The following is a 24701-nucleotide window of genomic DNA, read 5'->3' as shown; positions in this document are numbered from 1 at the left end:
TAAATGGATTTCCAAATGATGTTTGAGTGCTACTCAAGCTTGCCAAAACATTTGAAGCTCATTAAATAAACAACAGTGAAAGCATGGATACAGAAATGGCCCAGTGACAGGAAAGAGTGAACAATTATTTTACTGGGAGTGAAGGAAGTGACATGGCAGGGTTTTCCCAGTAGTTGACATTAGGGCTGCTGTATTTTTCTAGATCAGTAACCTAGATCTGAATGCACAGAGCACAACTTCAAAATTTGCAGATGATGTAAAACTTGGTAATATGAAGAACTGTGTGTAGGATAAGCTTCAAGAGGTCATGAGTTGATAGTACATCACATGTTGACCTGTTCTAGGTGATGTATTTTGGTAGAAAGAACCAGAGAAGCAATTAAAAACAAAAGGATAGTTCTAAAGTGGTCTAGTAACAGAAAGGTATAAATGCACTTACTGTCGAAGGTGGGAGGGCAGGTTGAAAATGGTTAAACAATCCTGGACTTTGTTTACAAAGACATAGGCCTGGAATTTTAGTTACCAATGCAGGCAACTTGAGTCAGGAAACATCCCGGCTCAACAGACCTGCCTCAGCAAAAGTGCCTAAAATGGATATGGGATGAATTCAGGCCCATCAATTCTAGAAATAGTATTGCTGGGCAAGTCCTGAGATCAAGCTGATCAGAAGGCTTTATTAGACTATTTTAGGCTCTTGACTCTCACCTGTCCCCAATGATCCTTCATACATTAATCCAGTATGCACTCTTTACATAATCTTATAGTATAGAACTACTAAGAGGAAAAACAAAGTCTACTCTTCTACATCTTTATAAGTGTCAAACATTGAAGTGTAAAGGGCTTCAAACCTCTTCATCTTGTCCAAATAAACACTGGCAAGAACATATTACAACCACTTTAAAAAAATCAAGCAAACGTTAATATTTCAATTCCTTTCAACCTTACTGATTGTGAAAAAGAAACCATAAAAACTGTTAGGTTGGTTGTTTGTATTAATCATGTATATATTAAAAAACTGAAGCAATTTTACATTTGAAGAACCAAAAATTATACTATACTTACCCGAGTATATTTGTTGAAGTTTTGGAGAATTTGCCAGCCCCAATCCTGGTATGTTTTATCACGTGTAAATCTATACATATAGAAAAGGCTTTCTACTGTCTCTGGTCTTAGAAGGTTGTGTCTATCTGCAGGCTGTCAAAAAGATTGACTATTATCTGAAACAATACTTTGAAAAGCCATTAAATGACACACAGGTGACATCTAAGTGTGTAACTCCCACATGAGGACTCACTGAACTAGCAACAATATTTACACTGGATTGCATGGCTACTCTGATCACGTTGTTAAGATTTTTAATCAACCTGTTCAAAGATGTTAAGGTACACTTCTGAAGCAGGTGGATCTTGAACCTAGGTCTTCTGTTTAGAGGTAGGGATTCTCAGTTTCATTGACTGATTGTTTACAGCACCATTATAGGCCTTTTGGTACATCATTCTTGCATTGCTAAGGACTATTAATTCTGATGCTTAAAACAAAGAACCAACATTCCAAAACTGCAATCTGTATTATGCAAATTTATTTAAACTAGTTAATATTCATCTGCAAATTAAATAAAAGTGAATTAATGTCCTATTTGTCAATCTCCAACAGTAATAACATAGCAACACTTATAATTATAACATTTATCCATTGTCTGAAGTTTACATATAGTGCTAGTTTTATATGGACCTCCTCAAGGTTTTTGATTGAAACATTCAATGTGACATTTGATTACAAAAATGACCCATGAATTGTCAATAAATCCTGCAAATGACTGGAATGCAGTTGAATGCAAAAAGCATATTTGTGAGGAGGATTAAATGTCAACCATAAGTATTAAGCACCATGCACGTTCTTTTTTTAAAAAATTCTCCCTGTACCTACCTTAACTTCTATATCCTTGGTATTGTGTGGATTCAGATTGAAGTGTACAATTTCCGGGCTTAGACCAGTTTCTATTTGTGCATACATTTGATAGCAGGTTTCCATCAGTTCTTTTGCAAGTTCCATGTGATCTGCATTCAGTCCATGGTGAGCTCCTAAAGCCAGGGTCCCAGGGAGGAAACACACCAAATGATCCTTTAAAAGCAAGGAAGAAATAACTCCCATCAATATTATCTATACTTGCAATCCACAAACCTCTTCCAGGTACATCAAAGAGAAATGCCTCGATAAACAGGGCCAAATGAGACTTGAAACTACAGAATGAACAAGACATTTTAGTTCCAAAGCAAGATCAAAGTACACTGAGGACAGACATTTTTCCAGCATGAACAGTTTTGAGTTACTGTTTCCATTGGTTTCTGTCACAGTCAAGACCTTTTATAAAATGTGCATAAAATATAAAAGTTAGGAGAAAAGACAAGGAACTTGTGATCATCAGTTTATTCATTGATAATTTGCACATTCACAAGACAGTTCCATTTAAACCCTAAAAGGTAAACAACCAAATACTGAGCACAGATTGTAAGTCTTAATATAATTATAAAGCCTGGGATATTCTACGAAACAGCAATGACAGATCATTGTTCGAATGAACAAAAATCAGAATCAGTAATACCACCCCATTGTATCATCTAAATGAAAAATATTTCTGAGTAGATCTGATTTCTAATAAGGACAGTTATTATTTTAGTGCCTGCTTAATTTGATTTCTATTAGACGGGGTTCTCTAACCTATATTCTTTTGTTACACTAAACCCAACTCTTACCGAATAATACAATTACAGATCCAGTTTAACATCTGTCTTCAATTTTGCCAATGAGATAGTATCAGGGAAAGTAAATTCAAGCAGCTTGCTTGCCCACCTTCAAATCAATATTTCACACGTGAAAAATATAAAAAAATTGTTGTTTACAGTGGCCTCAGCAAGGCAAAGGTACTGTGACCAAAAATAACTAATGAGTATTCCAACTTTTTAAACATATTTGTTCCAGCAATCAGAGATTTGGATAGATTATAGAAGCTGTGATTATTCTCAGAGAAGAGAAAGTTGAGCCTACTGAGCTCCCTTTCTTTGCTCAGTACTTGCAAACTCAGCCAGCGTAAATGCTACATTTGATCATGACTACATGCAATACCAAAGGAAGTACCATTAAGAAAACTAACTTTTAGAAGCTGCTTGCCTTCTAAGTTTCATGAGCACCGGTCTAAAAGTATTAAACATGTCCCAAGTGAGAAATGTGTAATGTGCCACTAATTTAGCACATTTTATTAATAAATACAATAATACTGAGAGAGGTGTGACTTACAAATGAAAGGTCTTTTTATCCTTTTAAACATTAAAGTTAACTACACAAGCTGTCCAAAATATACTTAAAGTTCTATTTTACTAAACTAGCAAATCTGAACGCGTAATTACAGTCTGCCATCACACTATTGGGCAGTTGCTGAATTACTGAAACTGTCACAGGGGTTTAATAAACATAATATGTGATCTTCAATATTAATTATTCAATTTATTGCAACGTATACTGGATAATGCACAAATAAAAACAATGTCATTTTAAAAGACTGAAATATTGCTATTAACCAGTAACCTACATGTTTTTGTAAATACAACTAAGAGAACATCAGAAACCTGTGGATATTCTGTTCCACAAACACTACACATTAAAAAAAAATCAGTCATTATGAAATTTGGCCCACCAAGTCTATGTCCATGTCAAATTCTTCACAGGACAATCCAATCAGTCACATTGCCCTGAAGTGCCAAATTTCTTCTCCAGTTCATTACCACTTGCTGCATAGAAAGTTTCTTCCTCATGTCTTCATGTATCTTATGTCCAAAACCTGAATTCTATGTTCCTTAGTCCTATACCACCAGCAAGTGGGAAGTTTTTCCTTTTACATAATGCAAAAATCTTATGAATCTCCCCTCAATTTCCAGAGTTACCTGGAAAACAACCGATTTCACCAACCTAATTTTATAGCTAAAATTCCTCCATGCTAGAATCATTCTTGTAAATTTCTTTTCCACCCTTATACCTCACCTTGCGTGGTGACCAGATTTGAATTTAATATTCTACTTGTGGTCTAATTGCAGCTTTATAAAGATACAGGGAGAAAGTTTACAAATGATGGTCTAAATTCTTCAATCGCATAATGGCCAATCATTGCTGATGAAGAGCTTATGCTCGAAACATCAATTCTCCTGCGCCTCAGATGCTGCCTGACTGGCTGTGCTTTTCCAGCACAACACTCTTGACTCTGATCTTCTGCAGTCCTTACTCTCTCGGTTGATTATAACCTTACCGTGAAGCCTTTTTCAAGGATGCCTACCTTGAAGAATTTCTCCTACTCTCTCTACAAGGGCTGCATTCCTGATGAAGAGCTCAATACTCAAAACGGTGATTCTCCTTCTCCTCAGATGCTGTCTGACTGGCAGTGCTTTTCCAGCACCACCTCTTAACTCTTTCTAAAGATGCAGTCTGTTCTGATATAACAGTTCCATTCCCATGTGATCCCGCGTTATAAGGAAATCGCATAATAACAGCACCATTTAAGCCAATAGGACCAGAATTGTGTTATAGCCAATACAGGTAAGAAAGTTTGTGTTCAACAAATAATGGTTTAAATTCTTCAATCGTGTTATAGCCAATTTGCATTGAAGAAACGCACATTATAACAGAACCGACTGTACAGCATAATTTCCCTACTTCTGTGTGCATTTCTCTATAAAACCCAAGATTTTATCATTTTAGATAAGTTATATAAAGAACAAGCACACTGACAACAATTAACCAGAGTTTGTTTTGTTTTAAATTATTCTTTTGTAGGATGTGGACATCTCTAGCTAGGGCAGCATTTATCACCCCTCTGTAATTGCTCAGAGGGCAGTTAAGAGCCAATGACACTGCTGTGTGTCTGAAATCATATGTATGCCAGACTAGGTGAGGACAGCAGATTTCCTTCCCTAAAGGATATCAGTCAATTAAATTGGGTGCTCCAACAATTAGCAATAGTGACATGTAATTAGGGCAACTCTTTATTCCAGATTTTATTGGATTCAAAGTTCACCACCTGCCATGTTAGGTTCCCAGACCTTTACTTAGGCTTCTAGATTGCTTCTCCAGTGATATTTCCACTATTTCACCATCTCCACCCGTAATACTAATTATGCAAGAACATCATTCTGAACTGAATATGTTTTTTTTTTGACTGCAGTATTACAAGTTGAATCAATACTTGCTGGTCAGTCCAGCTCAACAAATTATGCAACCAAAACTCACTAAACATATAAATAGAAAACAAGTGGCCCGAACAAACATCAAATACATTACAGGAATAAAACCACATACAGAATCTTTTACTCTGTCACCATGGTGACCCAAATTCAAACCACAGGACTGCCTTTGAAACGAATATTTTAATGTACATGTTCCCTGAAACAAAGCAAAGAAAACAAATGCACAATGTTTGAAGGCAAGCAGCCTCTTTTCGTTTATCCTTTCACGGGATATGATAATTCCTGGCAAGATCAGCACTTCTTGTCCACCCCAAACTGGCCTTGAGATGGTGACAGTAAGGCAGAGTCAGAATCCTGTCTAGATGTTTTCTATTCAAGCTATTCAGCAATGTTATTATACACCTCTGGAGAAGGTGGGACTTGAGCCCGGGCCTCCCAGCTCAGAACCAGAAAGACTACGCTACACAACAGCCGCCAAGAATTCTGTATATAATGATTCTAAATAGCTGTTTGACAATACAGACTGCTGAAAAAGGGCCCATTTTGCTGAAGGTTTTAGTCTTCCACTTACCAGGAATACCAGTTTGAGGCGAAAGCCATCATTTATACTGCAGGACAGGGAAGTGTCAATGAATTAGAAGGTGAACTCTGATAAAAGACATTGATGCATTTTTCATGACAATTAATGATGATTGAAAGTTAACTGTCTGACATTGTTTGCATTTTAAACCAGGAATGTTGGCTCAAGAAATTGGGACAAAGTGAGGACTGCAGATGCTAGAGAATCAGATTCAAAAAGTGTGGTCCTGGAAAAGCACAACAGATCAGACAGCACCAGAGGAGCAGGAGACTTCATCAGAAACTTATATTTGAAATGTCGACTCTCCTGCTCCTTGGATGCTGTCTGACCTGTTGTGCTTTTCCAGGACAACACTTTTTGACTTTAGTCAAGAAATTGCATTAGGAAATGAGCCAGTGAATGGCTATCACCTAATCTATTGAGTTAAAACAGGTGCAGCATATGAACATGTTCTGTCTACAGTAAAACTGGAGTCTATGTATTAATATATGTAGCTTCTTGTGCATGTCAGTACACCACACTGTAAGCCTGATTGACAACCCTAAAGTGCTTCACAGCATCATTCCTCACCCTTGACAAATATTGAGCAGTTGCAGAATCACTTTGATTATTGGATGTTGTTTTGCTTATGTGGGCTGGTTGGGTATGACCAGCACCTTACTGTGAACAGCCAAAGGGCCATGCTGTAATCCACCAATGTTTGGGACGGACAGCCTACGTATCTGGTATCACACCAACGCTCAATTTCACACACCGCATTTCTGTGTTGGGCAGAATGTCTTTTTTGCTCGAGGGTAACATTTCATGAGTTGCATTGTAGCAAAATGAAATTGCTTAAACTTTTGGCATACTGTTCCCAGCTAATTGGGGATAAATTGGACATTTTTTCAAGATCAGAAGTGGCACCTTAAGGCCTTTCATAGGTTTGTGTGACATACAGTGAGAAATAATCTGATCAGTGTACCCGTTATTCTACAGAATGAGTTTGACACACCCTACTTCAGCTTCAAGTTTACAGCATGAACAAATGGCTCAGGCCATATTTAAGAGGTTGCCAATAAGGCCAAACATATAACACGTTGAAAGTTAGATTTCATGATTAACTTAGTATAAGGAAGGTAAACTAAATTCGGTCATGAAAAATGCAAGTAGTTCAGATGATTTCTATATCAATGGCAGAACTAGGCACTCTGCTGAAACATGATTATTTCATAACAATTCAGGCCTTCATACAGTTAATGGACCTGTTCAAGACAGTGTAACTCAACTGCTTATTCTTGGAATGAAATTGTTCCACACTACTGGAATGGTTAATGAGCATTTATAATAAGAGAAAAATCCCAGCAATAAAAATGATTCAAAGCAGCCCATGCTAATCTGGACCAAACCGAAAAGAGAAGTTCATCATCAGAAACACCTCTGGATACTTTCTAACCACATATTCAGAGGTGCTATTACACACCTCTGCAGCAGGTGAGACTTGAACCTAGGGATCCTGGCTCAGAGGTAGGGACACTATCATTGCACCACAAGAGCCCCAGAAACACTGCTATGACACAACAAGCAGCAGAAAGTTAGGCAGTTTCATCTGTACATTAACGGATTAGTCTAGGAATGGACATCATACTGATTTCATCAAAGCTACTTACCATCTTAGGACTGAATTGATTGTGGGACATTTCACCAACAAACGTCAGTTTCTTTGGTTCTGACTTCCGAATCAAGTTCTTCTTGACACCCTCTATAGCTTGCAGGTAGTCATCTAATAAACTGACAAATACAATAATGAAAATCAACACAGAAAATCAAGTGCAAATACAGGAAAATTAATTAAATAACACCGTGATGGCAACAGATTAGTTTAATATGCAGAAATACCAAAAAGCTATTTCACCATAAATCATCTTCCAAGTAGTTGATTGAATGGTACTGACAACCAATACCTTCAGTGTCTGCCTTTCATTGTCTCTCACCTTATAAAGTCATTTCAGATTCATGTCAGTGCAAACTCTGAAGCATACACAACAGAGATTCATCCAGATCAAACTGCTGCAGGATAGATGACAGCATATTGAGGGGTGACATAATTTCTGCACGACACCAGATTCAGACCCAGTTAGCACAAAATAAAGGTTTGCTACATATTACACATTTAAAAACGTCTATTTATTTCTGGAATTTCAACAGAAAGGTGAAAGAAAATAAACTGCAAATTTACTGATGAAAGTCACTGGTTGGATCAGTTTGAATTGTATATCACTTACTCTGATTCCTTTTTTCCTCCCTGAATCCACTGTTTTAGTAGATACTCATAGTAGCTGTCAGCCCTGGCACCAAGTGTATAGACTCCAAGGTGACTAAACTGGCCAGAGTTAGTGTTTATGAACATTGGAACTAATCCATCCATTTTCCCTCCGAGTTTGTGAATATGTTTCATTACTTCATTTACTGCTGCCTGTTTGAAGGTTAAAAAAAGATTCTTAATTTCAGAAACCAAGAACTAATATAAAATAATTTGATTAATGCAGCATCTTTTTTTTAAAAAAACCAAAGAATTCACAATTAGTGAGATGGACCTCTTTAAGAACCCCAACATCTTTGAAGTTAAAATGTCACAGAGGGGTCAGTTCAATGCTTTACTTCTCTTCTAGAGCACATTGGGGATTTTAGTGTTAAAAGTCCCACTACCAAAATAGCTTACTGCAACAGCAACTGAAAGCCTGTATTCTTTCGGTCCACACATGTGGATTCCCCCATTCCACGCAAGTAAGCCGAGACAAGACCTTTGTCCTTTCCAGACAGGACTAATAGCCCTGGCCCTAACCCAGCTAGCTGCCTCCCTCTCCCATTGTCTTACTTCCCCTTCATATTAGCATAGGTATGTGAATCCAACTCTGACGTCTACCTGATACTGGAAAATTGCCTAGGTACGTCCAATCCTCAAAAAACCAGGTCAAAAATCGACCCTGACAATTATTGCCCAATCAGGCTACTCAAGCATCGGTGATGAAATGGTTGTCAACAGTGTTACCATGAGGCATTTGTTCAACAATATCCTATTCTCCGCTGGTGTCTTTGGACAACTAGCACCATTCAGCTCCTGCCTGTCAAAATATGGACAGAAGTGCTGAACTCCAAAGGTGAGGCCAGGACAATATTCAGAAAGCTCAACACCAAAGAAAAAGCATGTGACGGTACTGACATCCCATCCACCATATTCCATTTGCCATCAACACACTGTGGCAATGTGCACCACCTACATGATGCACTGCATGATGTATGAAACTGTTCCAACTTCATTTGTAAACCTGCAACCTCTATCAAGAAAGACAAGGGCAGTAGAAGCATGGGAACATAACCATCAAAACATTATACACTTCTTGATTTCGAACTATATCGTCAGGCCTTCACAGTCTCTGGGTCAAAATCCTGGAATTCCCTTTCCAGAAGCACTGTGGATGCTCCTACATGTTCCACCATCACTCTCTCAAGGGTAGCATGGATTGGACAATAATAGCTAAGTGACTTGCAATATCTAGCCAGCGATACCCACATCCTATGAATGAATTTCACACTGACATACATTCATTCTTGTAATGTAAAAAAACACAATAACCAACAGCAAGGTCCTACAAACAAAAGTAAGACAAAGGGCAGATAATCTGTTCTAATGCTGTTAATTGGAGGCAAGTACTGATCAGGATGTAAATTTTAAGGAATGGCTTAAAGGAGCAAAGTGAGGTCGACAGGCAGTGAGGTGTAGGGAGAGGCAGCTGAAGATACAGCCACCAATGATGGAGCAGTAAAAAAAAAGGGTTGTTCAAGAGGCCAGAATGAGATACGTGCTGAGAGCTGGTAAGATTATGGGGCTGGGAGAAGACTGCCGAGATCCAGAGAGACAAGACCATGGATGATTAGAAAACAAGGGTGAAAAATCAAGATGTTGCTTGACAGGGAGCTAATTGTAGAACATGAAGATGACTGATTTGGTACACACTAATACCCAGACAGTGCATTCCTGGATGACTAAGAGTTTCAGAGGGCAGCTTCTGGGAGATCAGCCTGGCTATGAGGGAATAGCCATTGTTAGAGGTCATAGATGAGACTTTCAACAACAGATGAGATGGAACAAGTGATAGATCAGGGATGCTCAGAGGTGGAAACAGGCAGTGTCAGTACTAACACATATCTGTTCCACAAGATCCACGTCAGGTCAAATATGGGCTGAAAGTTGAAAACAATCATGTTCCACACTAAGATAATTGCTAGGAAAAGGAAGGAAATGACAGCTCTGCAACAGAGATGGTGGCTGAGACAATGAGCAATGGTTTCAGTCTTCCCAAAATTTAAGTACTCACCATTCAAAGTTGTTTACACAAAGAGTTCAGTTTAAAAACCCACAAAGACAAAAGGCCAAATCTAGTGTGATAGTTATGAAATTTAATTGAAATGGTAAACATTCAAGACAAGAAAAATGATCGACTTGTCACTACATCACAAACCATTATAAAAATCTGAAATGTGGCTACAAGAGATCTAACTGGAAATTCTGTAATACTTTTTTTCCAAAGTTACTCCTTGTTTAATGTCACTTTCTCCTACCTGGTCACTTCAAGTAAACATGATTTGGAAATGCCAGTGTTGGACTGGGGTATACAAAGTTAAAAATCACAACACCAGGATATAGTCCAACAGGTTTAATTGGAAGGAGGGCGCTCCAAAAGCTAGTGTGCTTCCAATTTAACCTGTTGGATTATAACCTGGTGTTTTGTGATTTTTAACTTCAAGTAAAGATATTGATCGTGATTTGCTGACTTTAAACAGCATAAAGTTTGAACCAATTCTGATTCATTTCAGGCATGTGCATAGAGCAAAAAGTAGTGAAAGCAGATCGGTATAGCAGAGAGATCGGCTGCCCATTAAGTTCCTGTTGCTACTTTAGATCTGGACTTACAGCAATGAATCAGAGCTGGAATACAATTTAAAATTCCTTTACTTTCACCTTATAAAGAGCAAGATGACCTGATCTTACCTTTCATTAGGTGTATGTGGAATTTACACTGACATGTTAAAACAGACTAGCATGTTATCGAAGTGTTGAGCAAACCAAACCAAACCTTGCAGATAAACATATTAGCAATTAGAATTTGAAAAAATTGCTCAGAACAGAAACTAAACATGAAGCAGGAAAAGTTTACAAACCTACAAAACAGTCAAATCAGTTTTCAGATTTCTTTATCTTATTAGCTAATGGCAACAAGTTTGATATTACAGCGCGCTGAATATCATTCAGAAGATAGACTTAATGCTAGATTACAGATCTTCTCAGTTGACAAATCACAATTAGTGCTACATTTTAAGGACTATATTGACTACATTCAAGCCACATCACTGTGCCTACCTGTGATCTGGGAGATCAGAGTTTCAGTTTTACCTGTGCTGGATGTGAGTCATAACATCACCTAACAGGCTGATTTAAAAATAACTACAATTTCAGGAAGGGTCTTGTAGCACAGTGCAGCGTACCTACATCTAGGCCAAAAAGTCTAGGTTCAAGTTCCACCTCCCCCACAACACGTCTGAACAGGTTGATCAATATAGCTACAATTTCAGGTAAGCTGGCTGCGATTGGTCAATCTGCCATACCTGGTATTTCTCTTCTTTAGTCAGGCGGCTGAGCTCTCGAAACTCCAGCTGAATGCTGGTCACTTCTGCAACAGTGCTGTCTGAGGTCCAGCGTGGGGGATGGGCAGTTCCACGCCCTATATTTACATCAGAATATGGAATTTTGGATGGAGTGTCAAAAGCTGGCATAAGGCGATTTCCCAACTCGCTCTATATTGGAGGAAATTTAAAAATTCATCAAAAAGCAAAGTCTCACAGTTTGCCAGGCACTGGTATCATAGAGCTTAATGTAGACTTTACAGAGAATGGAACTAATCTTGCATTTTCAGTAAGGTAGAATATTGATTCACTCCAAAGGTAAGCATGGTTAACTGGATTACTGACATGGCCAAACTGAAACCAATTCTCAATATGGAGAAAAGATGGTCCAAGCAATTAGGGTCTGGAATGTAAAAGAACTTACTCTCTTGTATAACCATCATCCCCTCCTGTTTTTTAACAAAAGGGTCAACATCAAAATGAAACCAAAAACCATAAATTTATAGGTCTAAGGGAATAGAAGTTGCAGGACTATTTAAATTAGATTACTTACAGTGTGGAAACAGGCTTTTCAGCCCAACAAGTCCACACCGACCCTCCGAAGAGTAACCCACGCAGACCCTCTAACTAATGCACCTAACCTATGGGCAATTTAGCATGGCCAATTCACCTGACCTGCACATCTTTGGACTGTGGGAGGAAACCGGAGCACCCAAAGGAAATCCACGAGACACGGGGAGAATGTGCAAACTCCACACAGACAGTCGCCCTTGGCTGAAATTGAACCTGGGACTCTGTTGCTGTGAGGCAGCAGTGCTAACCACTGAGCCACCTACCGTAACAGTCCCTTTCAAAGAGACAACACAAGGATGACTGATCGAATAACCACCTTGTGCTTAACAAGGTTCTAACCATAATGTGAGAATGCATGTAAAATAAACAGGGAAATAAAACTCATTGCATTAACATGATGTTTAAGGCTGAATGTTTAAGTTTTGCTTAAACCTCACTACACAAAATACATTTATTAAAATTAAGATATACTTCTTAAATATTACAGCACATTTGCTCATTATTTGTTTTACAACGTCATGAGTAACTAAACTTGTATGTGAACTAAAGGTAAATACCTGAGAAAAATGCTCAGAAAAATCAGGGGACAGATACCAAAAGTAGTAGGATATCAAATCTGACTGGAATTATTTATAGTAACCTTGCTCCAATATCACCCAACAGGTAGGTGGCAGCAGAAGCAATGTAGAGAACAACTTCAGCAGAAGACCTTTACATCCATGATGTTTAATCACATGGCCCACATACTGATGCTAGGAGGAGGCTGCACAACAATGGCGATGGTGTACCACAGCTGGAGCATTGGTTTACCTCAGTTGGCTAGATGGCTGTTTGCAATGCAGAGTTACACAAATAGCATGGGTACAATTCCCTACACCAGCTGAGGTTACCATGAAGGAATCTCCTTCTCAACCCCTCTCCTGAGACATGGTGCCACCAGTCTCTTCTTTCTAACGGGAACACCATCCTAAGGTCTGGTAAGACTATGGTGACTTTACCTTTAAAAAGTGTGACAATATGAAAGAGACAGGCATTTTCATTTGTTCTCCACACACCCTAGGGAAGTGCCTTACTAAGATGAATTATAAAGCATTTGTCAAAACATCTACAGAACACTCTAATCACAAACACCCAAATGACTCTATGCATGTCATACACAGGATTAAGTGATTTTGCAATCAATGGATCAGATCTAAGCTCTGCAGTTGTGGAGGAATTCAAAAACAGGGCTAAAATGTAAAAGTAGGTCACCTAAGCTATTCGAGAGACAGGACAATAAAATGTGCAGCTAAACACAATAGACAAGGTAAGGTTAATCATACCTGGCTCCACTTAAGCAAAGAAACATGTAAGCAAGCATGTAATCAAGTTAAGCTAGCTCACCATAATTGTCTCAATTCAGCCAGACAACAGAAAACTATCACACATTCAAACTGTATTGCGGTGCCATGTACCCAACGCTCCGTGTGATAAGTCTATTATGTTACCAAGGCTTGAAAGTTAATGTGTAATTGGTCAATAAGAAACAACCAAAATTGTGATTGTAACCGCTAAAAGGCAGAATCTCCAGGTAAGGGCCACTGTTGTCCCTTTAAGGGGGAGTGCCTTGCATTGCAAGTAATAAAGGCTCTGTATATGTAACAAGAATACTATTATCTGCCTGAATGTCATGTCACATCCAGTCATTAACGGTGGTGGATAATCAAACAACTTAATGGATGAGAAGGCTCCGCAATTATCCCCATACGCAATCATGGGGAGCCCAGTACATCAGCACAAAGGCAAGGCTGAAAGATTTGCAACAATCTTTAGCCAGAAGTGAAGAAACAATCCCAGGCACTTCCTGAGGTGCACAACATTAAAGATCCCAGTCTTCAGCAATTTCAGTTCAAATCATGTAATATCAAGAAATGACTGGAGGCATTACAAAATAAACTATAACAATTTTTAAACAGCTCTTTCTTTTACATAAATAATTTCAAGCAAGCAAAATTACAGTAGAAAGCATTCTTACTGCTTTATCGAGGAAGACCTGGTCTCCAGTTAAATTGTATATGCTAAGCAAGCCACCTAAAATACGAATTGTGGTTTCAAACAAATTCACATCCACATTTTTACCAAGATTCAGATCAGTAAGCACCCATTTCTTGGCTTCTTCAAATTCTGAAATTGCAAAGCAAAGCATGATATACATATTTACATTTTAAACATGAACAATGTAAATAAACTTATAAATAACAACTTTAATGATTTGATATCGGGGTGAACTTCTGTTGCCTTGAATACTCAATTTAACATTTTTTTCCTCAAACTTTCAAATGTACGTTTGTATTTTGTGTTTAAAAGAACAAAGGTTGCCTGTTTACATTTTTCATTGATGAAATGAGGTACAGTAGCGCTGATGGAAAAGAACATTTAACAGATATAACATGTTCCAAGATCTGCAAGTCTAGTACTGCCAGATGTAGAACAAATTCCTTTTAAATTGCCTCAGCCCTATACTCTCAGGCTGACATCTCTGAAAGTTCACTGAAATCAAAGCACGTCATAATCCTTGTCAACTTCATTTCTAGATATAAAAAGCAAAAGTACCATATAATAATAAAGAACCTGTCCTTACAAATAGCAAAGACCTTGATTTCACTGACATTTTAAAGTCTGCTTTGACTGACAACTAAGTGTCCAGGGAACACCATGATGTTTCTGTTACACAATTCAACAAAGTCACCTTCTTGCTGTCCCAAAATCCACATCGTATCCAAGGCATCAACCAGCGTCAGTCCCAAGCCAAACCATTCGCTATAAGTCTTAGAAATGGGCTTTAGTTCATCATGACCCCAGGCATACTGTTTGTATCCCTTCCATGCATGTTGGAATGCTTCTATCACTGCCATCTGTCGCTCATTCAGCCCTGCTGAAAGAAAACAGAACAAAATTAAAAATGCTGCTACTGGCATTAGCATTGATATTGGGTGGCACATCTAGACCATTAGGCTTAGGAGCATAAGTATGCCATTCAGCCCATTGAGTCTGTTCCACCATTCAACAGGATCTTGGCTGATCCTCAACTCCATTTTCCTGCCTTTTCTCCATAACTCTCAACTCCTTTGATTAAAAATCTCTGTCTGTCTGTCTGTCTATCTCAGCTCTGGACATGCTTAATGGTCTAGACTCAACAACCCTTTATGATAAAGAATTCAACAGATTCACAACCCTCTTGAGAATAAACTGCTCCTCATCTCTACCTTAAATATGCACCTGATCCTAGCACCTGCAATAAAGGGAAACAACCTTTCTTCAAGTATCCTGTCAATTCCTTCAGAATCTTGTAAGTTTCAATAGGGTCACCTCTCATTAGCATTTAGAACGAGTACAGTCCCAATCTACTCAACATCATCTCATCAGACAGTCCTTCCATACCCGGTATGAACCTTCTTTGGACTGCCCCCAATGCCAAACTGTTCACAGTATTCCAGCTGTAGTCAGACTATTGCCTTGTACAGTTAAAGCAAGACATCCCTATTTTTATATTCCATTCACTTTGAATTAAAGGCCGACATTCCATTTGCCTACCCTGTCACTCGCTGGACTTGGATGGTAGCTTTTTGTGACTCATTGACAAGGATTCCCAAATCCCTGCATCTCCTAACTTTCTGCAGTCTTTCTCCATTTAAGTCATTTTCATTTCCTCTATTCTTGCTGCCAAATTGCATAACATAACATTTCCTCATATTACATTCCATCTGCTAAGTTTTTGTCTACTCGTTTAACCTGTCTGTATTCTTCTGCACACTCTTCGCATCATCCTCACCGTTTGCCTTCCCCCCCCCACCCCCCACATTTTTTGTGTAACCCACAAATTTAGATATAGTACATTCACTTTCCTCATCCAAGTCACTAATATATATTGTAAATAACTGTGGCTCCAGCACTGATCCCTGTGGTACTCCATTAGTTCCAGGTTGACAACCTGAAATACCCCCTTTATCTCAACAGTCTGTTTGCTAGTTGCAAGCCAATTCTTATTGTATTTACTTTATATCCTTTCGCCCCTTGAATATGTAGTCATTTTGGGATGTTATTCATGTCTTCTATTGTGAAGACAAATGCAAAATATTTATTCAACTCTTCTGCCATTTCCTGGTTTCCCATTATTACTTCTTCAGCCTCATTCTGTAAGGGTTACTGTGATCACTTCGGCTTCTGTCTTCCTTTAATAAATTGAAAGCAGCTCACTGCCCATCTTGATATTACTTGCAAGTTCACCCTCAAAGTTCTCCTTTTCTTTTGTTCATTTCTAAAATGTTCCCAATCCTCTGACATACCACTAATCATAGTCACATTGTACGCGTTTTCTTTCAATCTGACACTTTTCTTAACCTCCCTGGTTAACCAGGATTAGATTAACCTCTTCCTGGAATCCATGTGTCTCACTGGGGTATCTAATCAGTTTGAGTCATGAACTATTTTCTTACAAGTTTGCCATTGATTGCCAACTATTTTTGTCGCTAAACTCCTTCCTCGGTCTACTCCAGGCAACCTGGCCCTCAGTCCTTTGTAAATAAAGCTTAGTTAAGCTTAGCACAGTTGTTTCTGACTCAGGTTCCTCCCTCTCAAACTGAGTGGAAAATTATTTTATAGTATGGTCACAACAGGTTGAAGGTGTAACATTAAACATTAGCCAAGAAAAAGCTGAATTTCAAAACAAGTTTATTCTCTTGTCTGTGCCCTGTCCATTTTACCTCTTTCGCTCCCCACCTATCCTGGTTGTTAGGATTAAGCTCCACTCTTGTTGGCAATTTTTTCCAAAACCACAGGTTTAAAGACAAACAGAGGCACGAGTTAGTCATGTTCTTCTGGTGATCACATTCAAAAAGTTTTCCTGGCAGAATTAACCAAGCAGTAAATAGAATTAGGAGTCAATTTTAATTTCCTTTTTCTTGTTTGAATAGTCGAGTTTGTTGTTGACATCAGACTAAATAGGATCTTGCTTTAATATAGCGCTCTTCAGGAAACCTCATTATAGCTCGTAGCCAATTAAATGTTTTTGATGTGTAGTTTAATGTTAAAGGGGAAGCGACTTGAGAGGAGGTGGTGTAGAAAATTACACAAATTAAACAGAATTGTTTAATAGGCAAATAAATACCTTTTGAAATAATAAAAGGCAAAACACACCACACAGAAAGAAAAAGGTAGATTGTGCACTCCCTATATTATCCTGGATGAGCAAAGAATGAAGTTGCAAGATTTATGGAATCTTTCATTGATAGATTCAAATACTCAGTATGCTGAAACAAAAAAACAAAACCAATTGCAAGTTGAAAAAGGCGAGAGGCAATGGTGTCATGGTTATCTCACCAGGCGAGTCACCCACAGCTGGAGGTTCATATTCTGGGGACAGGGATTGGAATTCCACAATGGAAGTTAGTGAACGTTGAATTCAATGAAAACCTGGAATAAATGGTTAGCCCAAGAGCAACCACACAACTTGGTTGCTCTAAAAGCCCATTTTGTCCATTGGTGTCTTTTCCAGAAGGGAGTCTGCCATCCTTACCCGATCTGGCATTTATGTGACTCCAGACCTACAGCAATGTGGTTGATCTTAACTACCATTTGAGCAATTAGGGATGGGCATTTAAAGCTGGTTTTACTATAAAACCCATAGCCACAAATGGATTTATTTTAAAAAGTCAGCTTTGGTTCAGTAGATATCATTCCTATCAGAAGGTTGTTGGTTCAAGTACCACTCCAGAAACTCGAGCACATTCTCTAAACTGGAAATGCAGAAGTGTTGGAAGTGTCTTTTTTTTTAAATATCTGCCTTCTTTGATGGATGTCAAAACTCTCATCGCAGAGTAAAAGAAGAGCTGGACAGCTCTCCAAGATGCCCTGGTCAAATTTTATTCCACAATTAAAACCATTAGAGCTGTATGGAATAAACAGCTCAGTTTCCCCACCTAAAATTAGTGACTATATTTCAAAAATACTTCTTCAGTTGTAAGACACTTGGAATTTCCTGAGGTTGTGGAAGGTACTTTTTAAATACAAGTTCTTTCTTTAAATAAAAGAAACAGGAAAGGCAAGGACTGATTAGGATAGTCAACATGGCTTTGCGCATGGGAAATCATGTCTCACAAACTTGATTGAGTTTTTTGGAAGAAGTAGCAAAGAGGATTGATGAGGACAGAGCAGTAGATGTGATCTATATGGGTTTCAGTAAGGCATTCGACAAGGCTCCCCATGGGAGACTGGTTAGCAAGGTTAGATCTCACGGAATACAGGGAGAACTAGCCACTTGGATACAGAACTGACTCAAAGGTAGAAGACAAAGGGTGGTGGAGGCCTGTGACCAGTGGAGTGCCACAAGGATCAGTGTCGGGTCCTCTACTTTCTGTCATTTACTTAAATGATTTGGATGTGAGCATAACAGGTACAGTTAGTAAGTTTACAGATGACACCAAAATTGGAGGTGTAGTGGACAGCGAAGAGGGTTACCTCAGATTACAACAGGATCTGGACCAAATGGGCCAGATGGAGTTTAATTCCGATAAATGCAAGGTGCTGCATTTTGGGAAAGCAAATCTTAGTAGGACTTACACACAGGTCCTAGGGAGTGTTGCTGAACAAAGAGACCTTGGAGTGCAGGTTCATAGCTCCTTGAAAGTGGAGTCACAGGTAGATAGGATAGTGAAGATGACATGTGCTATGCTTTCCTTTATTGGTCAGTGCATTGAGTACAGGAGTTGGGAGGTCATGTTGCGGCTAGTTATTTATTGCCCTAGTCATTTATTGCTCTATTTACTCCCGTTCTTCTCAACCATGACCGAATCCAGCATGACTTCATGCATTATGGGCGGCACGGTGGCTCAATGGTTAGCACTGCTGCCTCACAGCACCAGGGTCCCAGGTTCAATTCCAGCCTCGGGTGACTGTCTGTGTGGAGTTTGCACATTCTCCCGTATCTGTGTGGGTTTCTCCGGGTGCTCTGATTTCCTCCCAAAGCCCAAAGATGTGCAGGTCAGGTGAATTGGCCATGCTGAATTGCCCATAATGTTAGGTGCATTAGTCAGAGGGGGTGGGTTGTTCTTCAGAGGGTCGGTGTAGACTTGTTGGGCCGAAGGGCCTGTGGGGAATCTAATCTAATTGTTAATTAGAAATGGTGTAACCTTCCAAAGGTACTGGACAAACAGTCTTTGCTGCAAACAGGTCATTAATCGACCAAGTTTGGTAACAAGGAACCATCTATGGAAACATGCAAGAATAATTAATTAAAAAGAGATCCTGAAACACTACACCTTAAAATAAAATCTGCAAAATGTTTAAACACCGAAAGTTAAAGATTGAAATAAATAATGTGCACTCATCAACTTACAGCAGAATCAAAGTGGCCTAGTTGTTTTAAGAAAATTCCATCTCCCCAATGCTATTAAATCTCATGGCTTTTTCTCACTCGATCACAAAGGTAGCATTCATATTCCTTCCCCTCTATCTCATTTAATGCTTTCCCTTTCACTTCTCATTTTTCCTCTCACATTGGTGTTCATTTGTGCTTCCCTTCTCCTTTCACGTTGACTGTTCCTTTGCTCTCTCTGATCACTGACCTTACTCTTATCTTCTAAATCTTTTCCACTCTTCACCTGTTCCACAGCACCCACTACCATCCAAAACCCAATGTTTATGTTCAACTTTGCTTATACTTTCAATCTTTTAGCATCTTGTCTCATTCGGTCTTCCTTGCTCATTTTCTTTATGTCTCTTATGATTGCTCCTAACCTCCTATCCTCCACTTTGTCACTTCCTCTCCTCTTCTGCTTGAATTAATTTCCTAACTTTGATTTCAAAAGCACCTTCACCTCAAAGCACCCTTGCTCTTGACTCCTTGTACAAGCGACATAGGAAAATAAACCAGTACTAAACAAAAGCAGCCTTTGGCTAACAAGTGTGGAGTAGATGGATGTTGGTCAGTTCATGGTTGAAATGCTGCAGGTTAATGCAAAAGTACATGCTGCCCTTTAAATTAGTTGCTGCATTTCATGTCTCTGCAGATGAATATCGAGGGAATGAGAGTTTCCAAGCAACCAGTGACATTTTGGGATTATGGTTGTTCTGCAACTCAAACAGTTAAGTACCAATAATGCAAGATATGAAATCTGGTATTACAACATTAATAAATTTTACTCCTGTTCAAAATAGCAAACAATTATCCACCTACTGCTGCATTGTCTAAACATGAATAACACAGTAGGAAAGCATTATTTATCACAGGCCGTTTGAGACACATTCCACTCGACAGAAAGTAGCAAAAGAGGAAAACCAAAACGTTCATTTTCTAGAATCCAAAATGAGTAAACAGCAAAAGAAAAAGCCTAAAAATATTAATTAGGCCAACCGAGGAAATCACTAGCAAATCTGTAACAATACAGTGAGTCAATGGCTCTGGTGTTGCAACAGTGTTAGAACAAACGAGTGGTGAACATCTCTAAGAACTGGAAAGAGATCAGGTCAGAAAAAGTTGAGTCTTTTCTCTAAAATGCTCTCCTCAAACATGATTATTTAAATAAGCAAATGCACACAGTCTGCTAAACTGTCAAACACCAATAATCCAAGTAATAAATTAAACAGGATAATCTGGTTAACATTTCAAGTGGCAAGACAGTTTAACTTTTCACCAATTCAAATACCTCAGATTCCAAATTAATCCCGAGGCTTCTGAAACTCTTCAGTTTGATATCTACTCACTTTAGCTGCATTAACGATTAACCAAGGCTAACCAAAAGTTTAAATCCTGGTGCAATCTTTCAGACTGATATACCTGTCCTCAATTCTTCATTGTTGCTAATTAAATTATAGACTATAACCACACCAAAGTAAAAGGTTGTGACAACCAGTATACATGTTCTTTATATGGGCATGCTACCTGGTTCTTTGACAGCTTCATTAGGCACAGGTTCCTTCTTCCTTGTGTCAGGTAAAGCTGGATTAACTTGTTCAGGTTCAATCTTCATTCCACGCCAGCTGCAAGTAAAGACACAATGCTTATAGCTAGACTGTTTGTGCAGAAGGGCAGAGAGAGTATGGTTGAGGAAAAAAATTGCAAGAGATCACAGTCAGAGCTGAACACGGTCCAAGGAAACAGCAACACCATAATCAGAGGGAGCAGTTTGGTGAGCAACTACATATCACTTGTGAATTTGATCATTGTGTTTTAATTCATGATTCTTCAATGGGTGCCAATTTTAATTATGCTTTGGATTCCTATGGTACTAATATTCTAATTCCAGTATCTTCAGTTAACTATTATCTCAGTCTTTAAAGATCTATTTAATTAAACATGAGAGTAGCAATGTCAATGGACTAGTAATACAGAAGTAATAAAACAAAAAATAATGCTGGGGAACCTCATCAGGTCTGACAGCATTTTTGAAGAGACAAACAGTTAACATTCTTCAGAACTGAAGTCATATCAGACTAGAAACACGAACTCTTTTTCTCTCCTCAGTTGCTGCCAGATCGGAGTTGCACCAGCATTTACTGTTCTTACAAATCTCCAGGATTTGCAGCATTTTTGCTTTCGTTACAGTAATTGGAAAATGGTGCCTGATTGTGGTGACAGTGGAAAAGCTTTTCACTGTATTTTATATTTTTCTCATTGTAAAATACATGTGACAATAAAATACTGCATTCATAATAGATGTGATAATAAAATCATTCATTCATTCATAATCCAGAGACCAAGGTCAAGGTTTGGGGACATGTGCTGAAATCCCACTATGGCTGCCTTGGGACTTAAATTCATTTAAGTGAATCTGGAATTAAGAAATAATCTCAGGAGCGATGACCATGAAAATATCATCACTTGTCGTAAAAACCAAATCGGTTTCACTAACATCCTTTAGGAAATCTGCTTTCCTTCTCGGGTCTGATATTAATTTGACTCTGGAACCACAGCAATTTGGTTGACTCTTAACTGCCCTCTGAAGTGGTCTAACAGTCATTCACTTCCAGAGGTAATGAGGGATAGGCACACAAGTGCTGATCCTACCAGCAATACTCACAACCAGTGAACAAAAGTTAAAAGAAATGTTTTATGATTATTTTTCTGGGATATTTAAAGTCAGTGTTAAACGTTTTTATGGTCAGATTCTCAGTGATTTTAGAGGACAGTGAATTTAACCACCATGGCAGAATGGGATGCAACGGCGCCTCACTGGTTTACATGGGAACTCACTACGTAGTGTCTGACCTAGATATTGATGTACTTAGAAAGCACCACCAGTTACTGTTTCCTAAGGTTTGGAGCCTGATAACATTTGGCAACATCGCAATTCATCCACGAGATGGCGAAGCAAGTGATTACCAGAGGAAGACACAGGTAGTGTAACCATGCCTCTGAGCCAGTGGCACTTGCTAATTGTTATTCAGTTTCATTGCAGAGGAGTGAGCAGTCCTTTGAAGAATGCAGCAGGCATGTAATGCTCTGTAGCCCGGGAGGTTGAACTGCACATCGGGAAAGAAGTGTAGAGAAGTCATAAGGAATTCGCTAGTTAAGGAAATAGGCATTTCTGCAGCCACAAGCATGCTGTTTCCCTGGTGACAAGGTAAGCAGAACAGATAAGAAGCCTAGTGGAACAGCCACAAGTGGTGATCCATCATGAAAAGCATCACTTCGATAAAGGATCTATTAAGTTACTGCAGTCAACCTTTCAGGCACCATGAAAGAGATTTAGGAGCAAGACCCCAAATGTAGTAATCCCATGCTGTCCATGATTGAGTATTAAAACATGAAGAAAGTGAAGGCAAATGTATGGCTAGAGAAGTGGTACAGGAAGAAAGGATTCAAATTCTTGTGCACTGAGCAGGCTCTGGGAAAGAGGGAACTATACAAGATGGATAAGTTGTAACTCTACAGAATGAGGACCAATGTCCTTGCTGAGAGTTTAATTAGTGCCATGGAATCGGTATTAATTAATTTAGCTTGACTTGATGCGTGGCTGAAAGGGAATAGCACTAGGAATTCCGAGAGATTTCAACAGTGGAGAGTACTTCTGTCATTGCTGAGCAAAAGATAGTTAATGGTATTGGGGATTCACGTTCAGAGATCTCCAGATGCTTAGGAGTTACAGGAAATTTGACCCAGTGACGGCAGACTGAGTATAGCAAGTACATGCAGCTATAGTTTCATGCAGCAGAGGCAGAGTGTATAGCTAATGAGACGAGCTGCAGTGCACAGCATGAGAAAATTCACTAGGGCTTATGGAGAGAAACCCACCATGTAACTCACCAAAATTGACACTCAGTCAATTTCTGGCAAAGTTCAGTCTACAGATATAGCTATGGAAAGTAAACAGCAGATAAAAGTTTACAGTGGAAAAGAAAATACAGGTATTTCACACAGAATGGAGACAGAAGAGAGGTGGGAAATAAACATTAAAGGATCTGATCTGAAGAAGTTGCACGCAAGTTTCGGGCAGCACAGTGGTTAGCACTGCTGTCTCAGCGCCATGGACCCGGGTTCAATTCCAATGTCAGGCAATTGTCTGTATGGAGTTTGCACATTCTCCCGGTGTTGTGTGAATTTCCTCAGGTGCTCTGGTTTCCCAAACATGTTGCAGGTTAGGTGAATTGACAATGCTAAATTGCCCATAGTGTTCAGGGATGTGTACTTAGGTGCATTAGTCAGGGAAAAATGTAGGGTAACAGGGTAGGGGAATAGGTCTGGGTAGGTTATTCTTTGGAGGGTCCGTGTAGACTTGGGCCAACCTGTAGGATTTCTATGATAAAGGCAAGCCTACAAAACACAGTTTTGCTTCAAGAATTTTCAAAAACCAGTGGGTATATCCATAATTATGCCCAGTTCTGCAGCAAGCTGTTAAAAAGGTTGCCTCGTATGTTCAGATTTCATAAGAACTTGTACTTTATAAACATAAGCAAGAGTTATCAAAAGAAAGTAAGCGTTTTACATAAAAAAGAAAAACTTCTAGAAAGCAGTTTTAGCAACAGTGGTAATATAAAAAAAGGCTTTTGATGAGAAGATAACATCTATTATTTATCATTGTCAAAACTAAAAAAAAGATTTTACAGAATGGAAACAAACAAGATACAATATTTTCAATGCTCAACAGACAGTACAGACATCCAGATGTCGTGATCCAGCCATTCTACTGTGACTGGACTTTTGATTATGAAAATGAAGAACATGCATTTTGATAAAACATGAGTGGTGCAACAGTATTATTCAAGGGAGAAAGTGAGGACTACAAATGTTAGAGATCCGAGTTGAGAGTGAAACCAGCACCACACTCTCGACAGAATTATTCAAGTACCTGATCACATTATCTTTCTCCTCTTCCTTCTCATTGGGTATGACTTCAGCTTCATTTTCTTCCTTATTGATTTTGGGTTCATCTGCATTTTCTTTCTTTGATAATCTCTTCTGTAAAAATGGTGGTCCTCTCTTATTCAGATTTGATCTTCGAGGTTTCTGGATTTAAAAAAGAGTGGCCAATATAACCTGTATAAGTCTATATTTGTAATAGACAAGGAAATATTTTGTATCGGTTCTCGCTCTGTTCAGTCCATGAAAAAGAATATCATTTATTGATTCAAAATAACCTATAATTCACAGTGACAACTCATGACTTTATCTTACGAAG

The 24701-nt window shown here is 38.7% G+C and overlaps 1 protein-coding gene across 3 annotated transcripts in view; it reads right to left on the bottom strand.

Moving 5' to 3' along the window:
• Positions 1–24701, bottom strand: part of man1b1b (mannosidase, alpha, class 1B, member 1b) — a 43412-nt gene that overhangs the window by 3078 nt on the left and 15633 nt on the right. For 2 of the 3 annotated variants that reach the window (XM_043719962.2, XM_043719963.2), the window contains exons 5-13: positions 24372–24529; positions 20966–21063; positions 14777–14962; positions 14063–14211; positions 11458–11646; positions 8076–8266; positions 7461–7581; positions 1927–2121; positions 1063–1194 (exon numbers count right to left, since the gene is read on the bottom strand). In XM_043719962.2, coding sequence (XP_043575897.1) covers positions 1063–1194; positions 1927–2121; positions 7461–7581; positions 8076–8266; positions 11458–11646; positions 14063–14211; positions 14777–14962; positions 20966–21063; positions 24372–24529 — 1419 coding nt within the window. The remainder of the gene's footprint in view (positions 1–1062; positions 1195–1926; positions 2122–7460; positions 7582–8075; positions 8267–11457; positions 11647–14062; positions 14212–14776; positions 14963–20965; positions 21064–24371; positions 24530–24701) is intronic. The other variant, XM_043719964.2, reaches the window with a different exon arrangement.

This window comes from Chiloscyllium plagiosum, unplaced genomic scaffold (genome assembly GCF_037043375.1).
Source record: "Chiloscyllium plagiosum isolate Xiang-an unplaced genomic scaffold, Cpla_swu_hap1 HiC_scaffold_21, whole genome shotgun sequence".
Classification (NCBI taxonomy): Eukaryota; Metazoa; Chordata; class Chondrichthyes; order Orectolobiformes; family Hemiscylliidae; genus Chiloscyllium; species Chiloscyllium plagiosum.
Note: the sequence above shows the minus strand (reverse complement) of the source record. Positions and strands in the feature narration are given on the sequence as shown.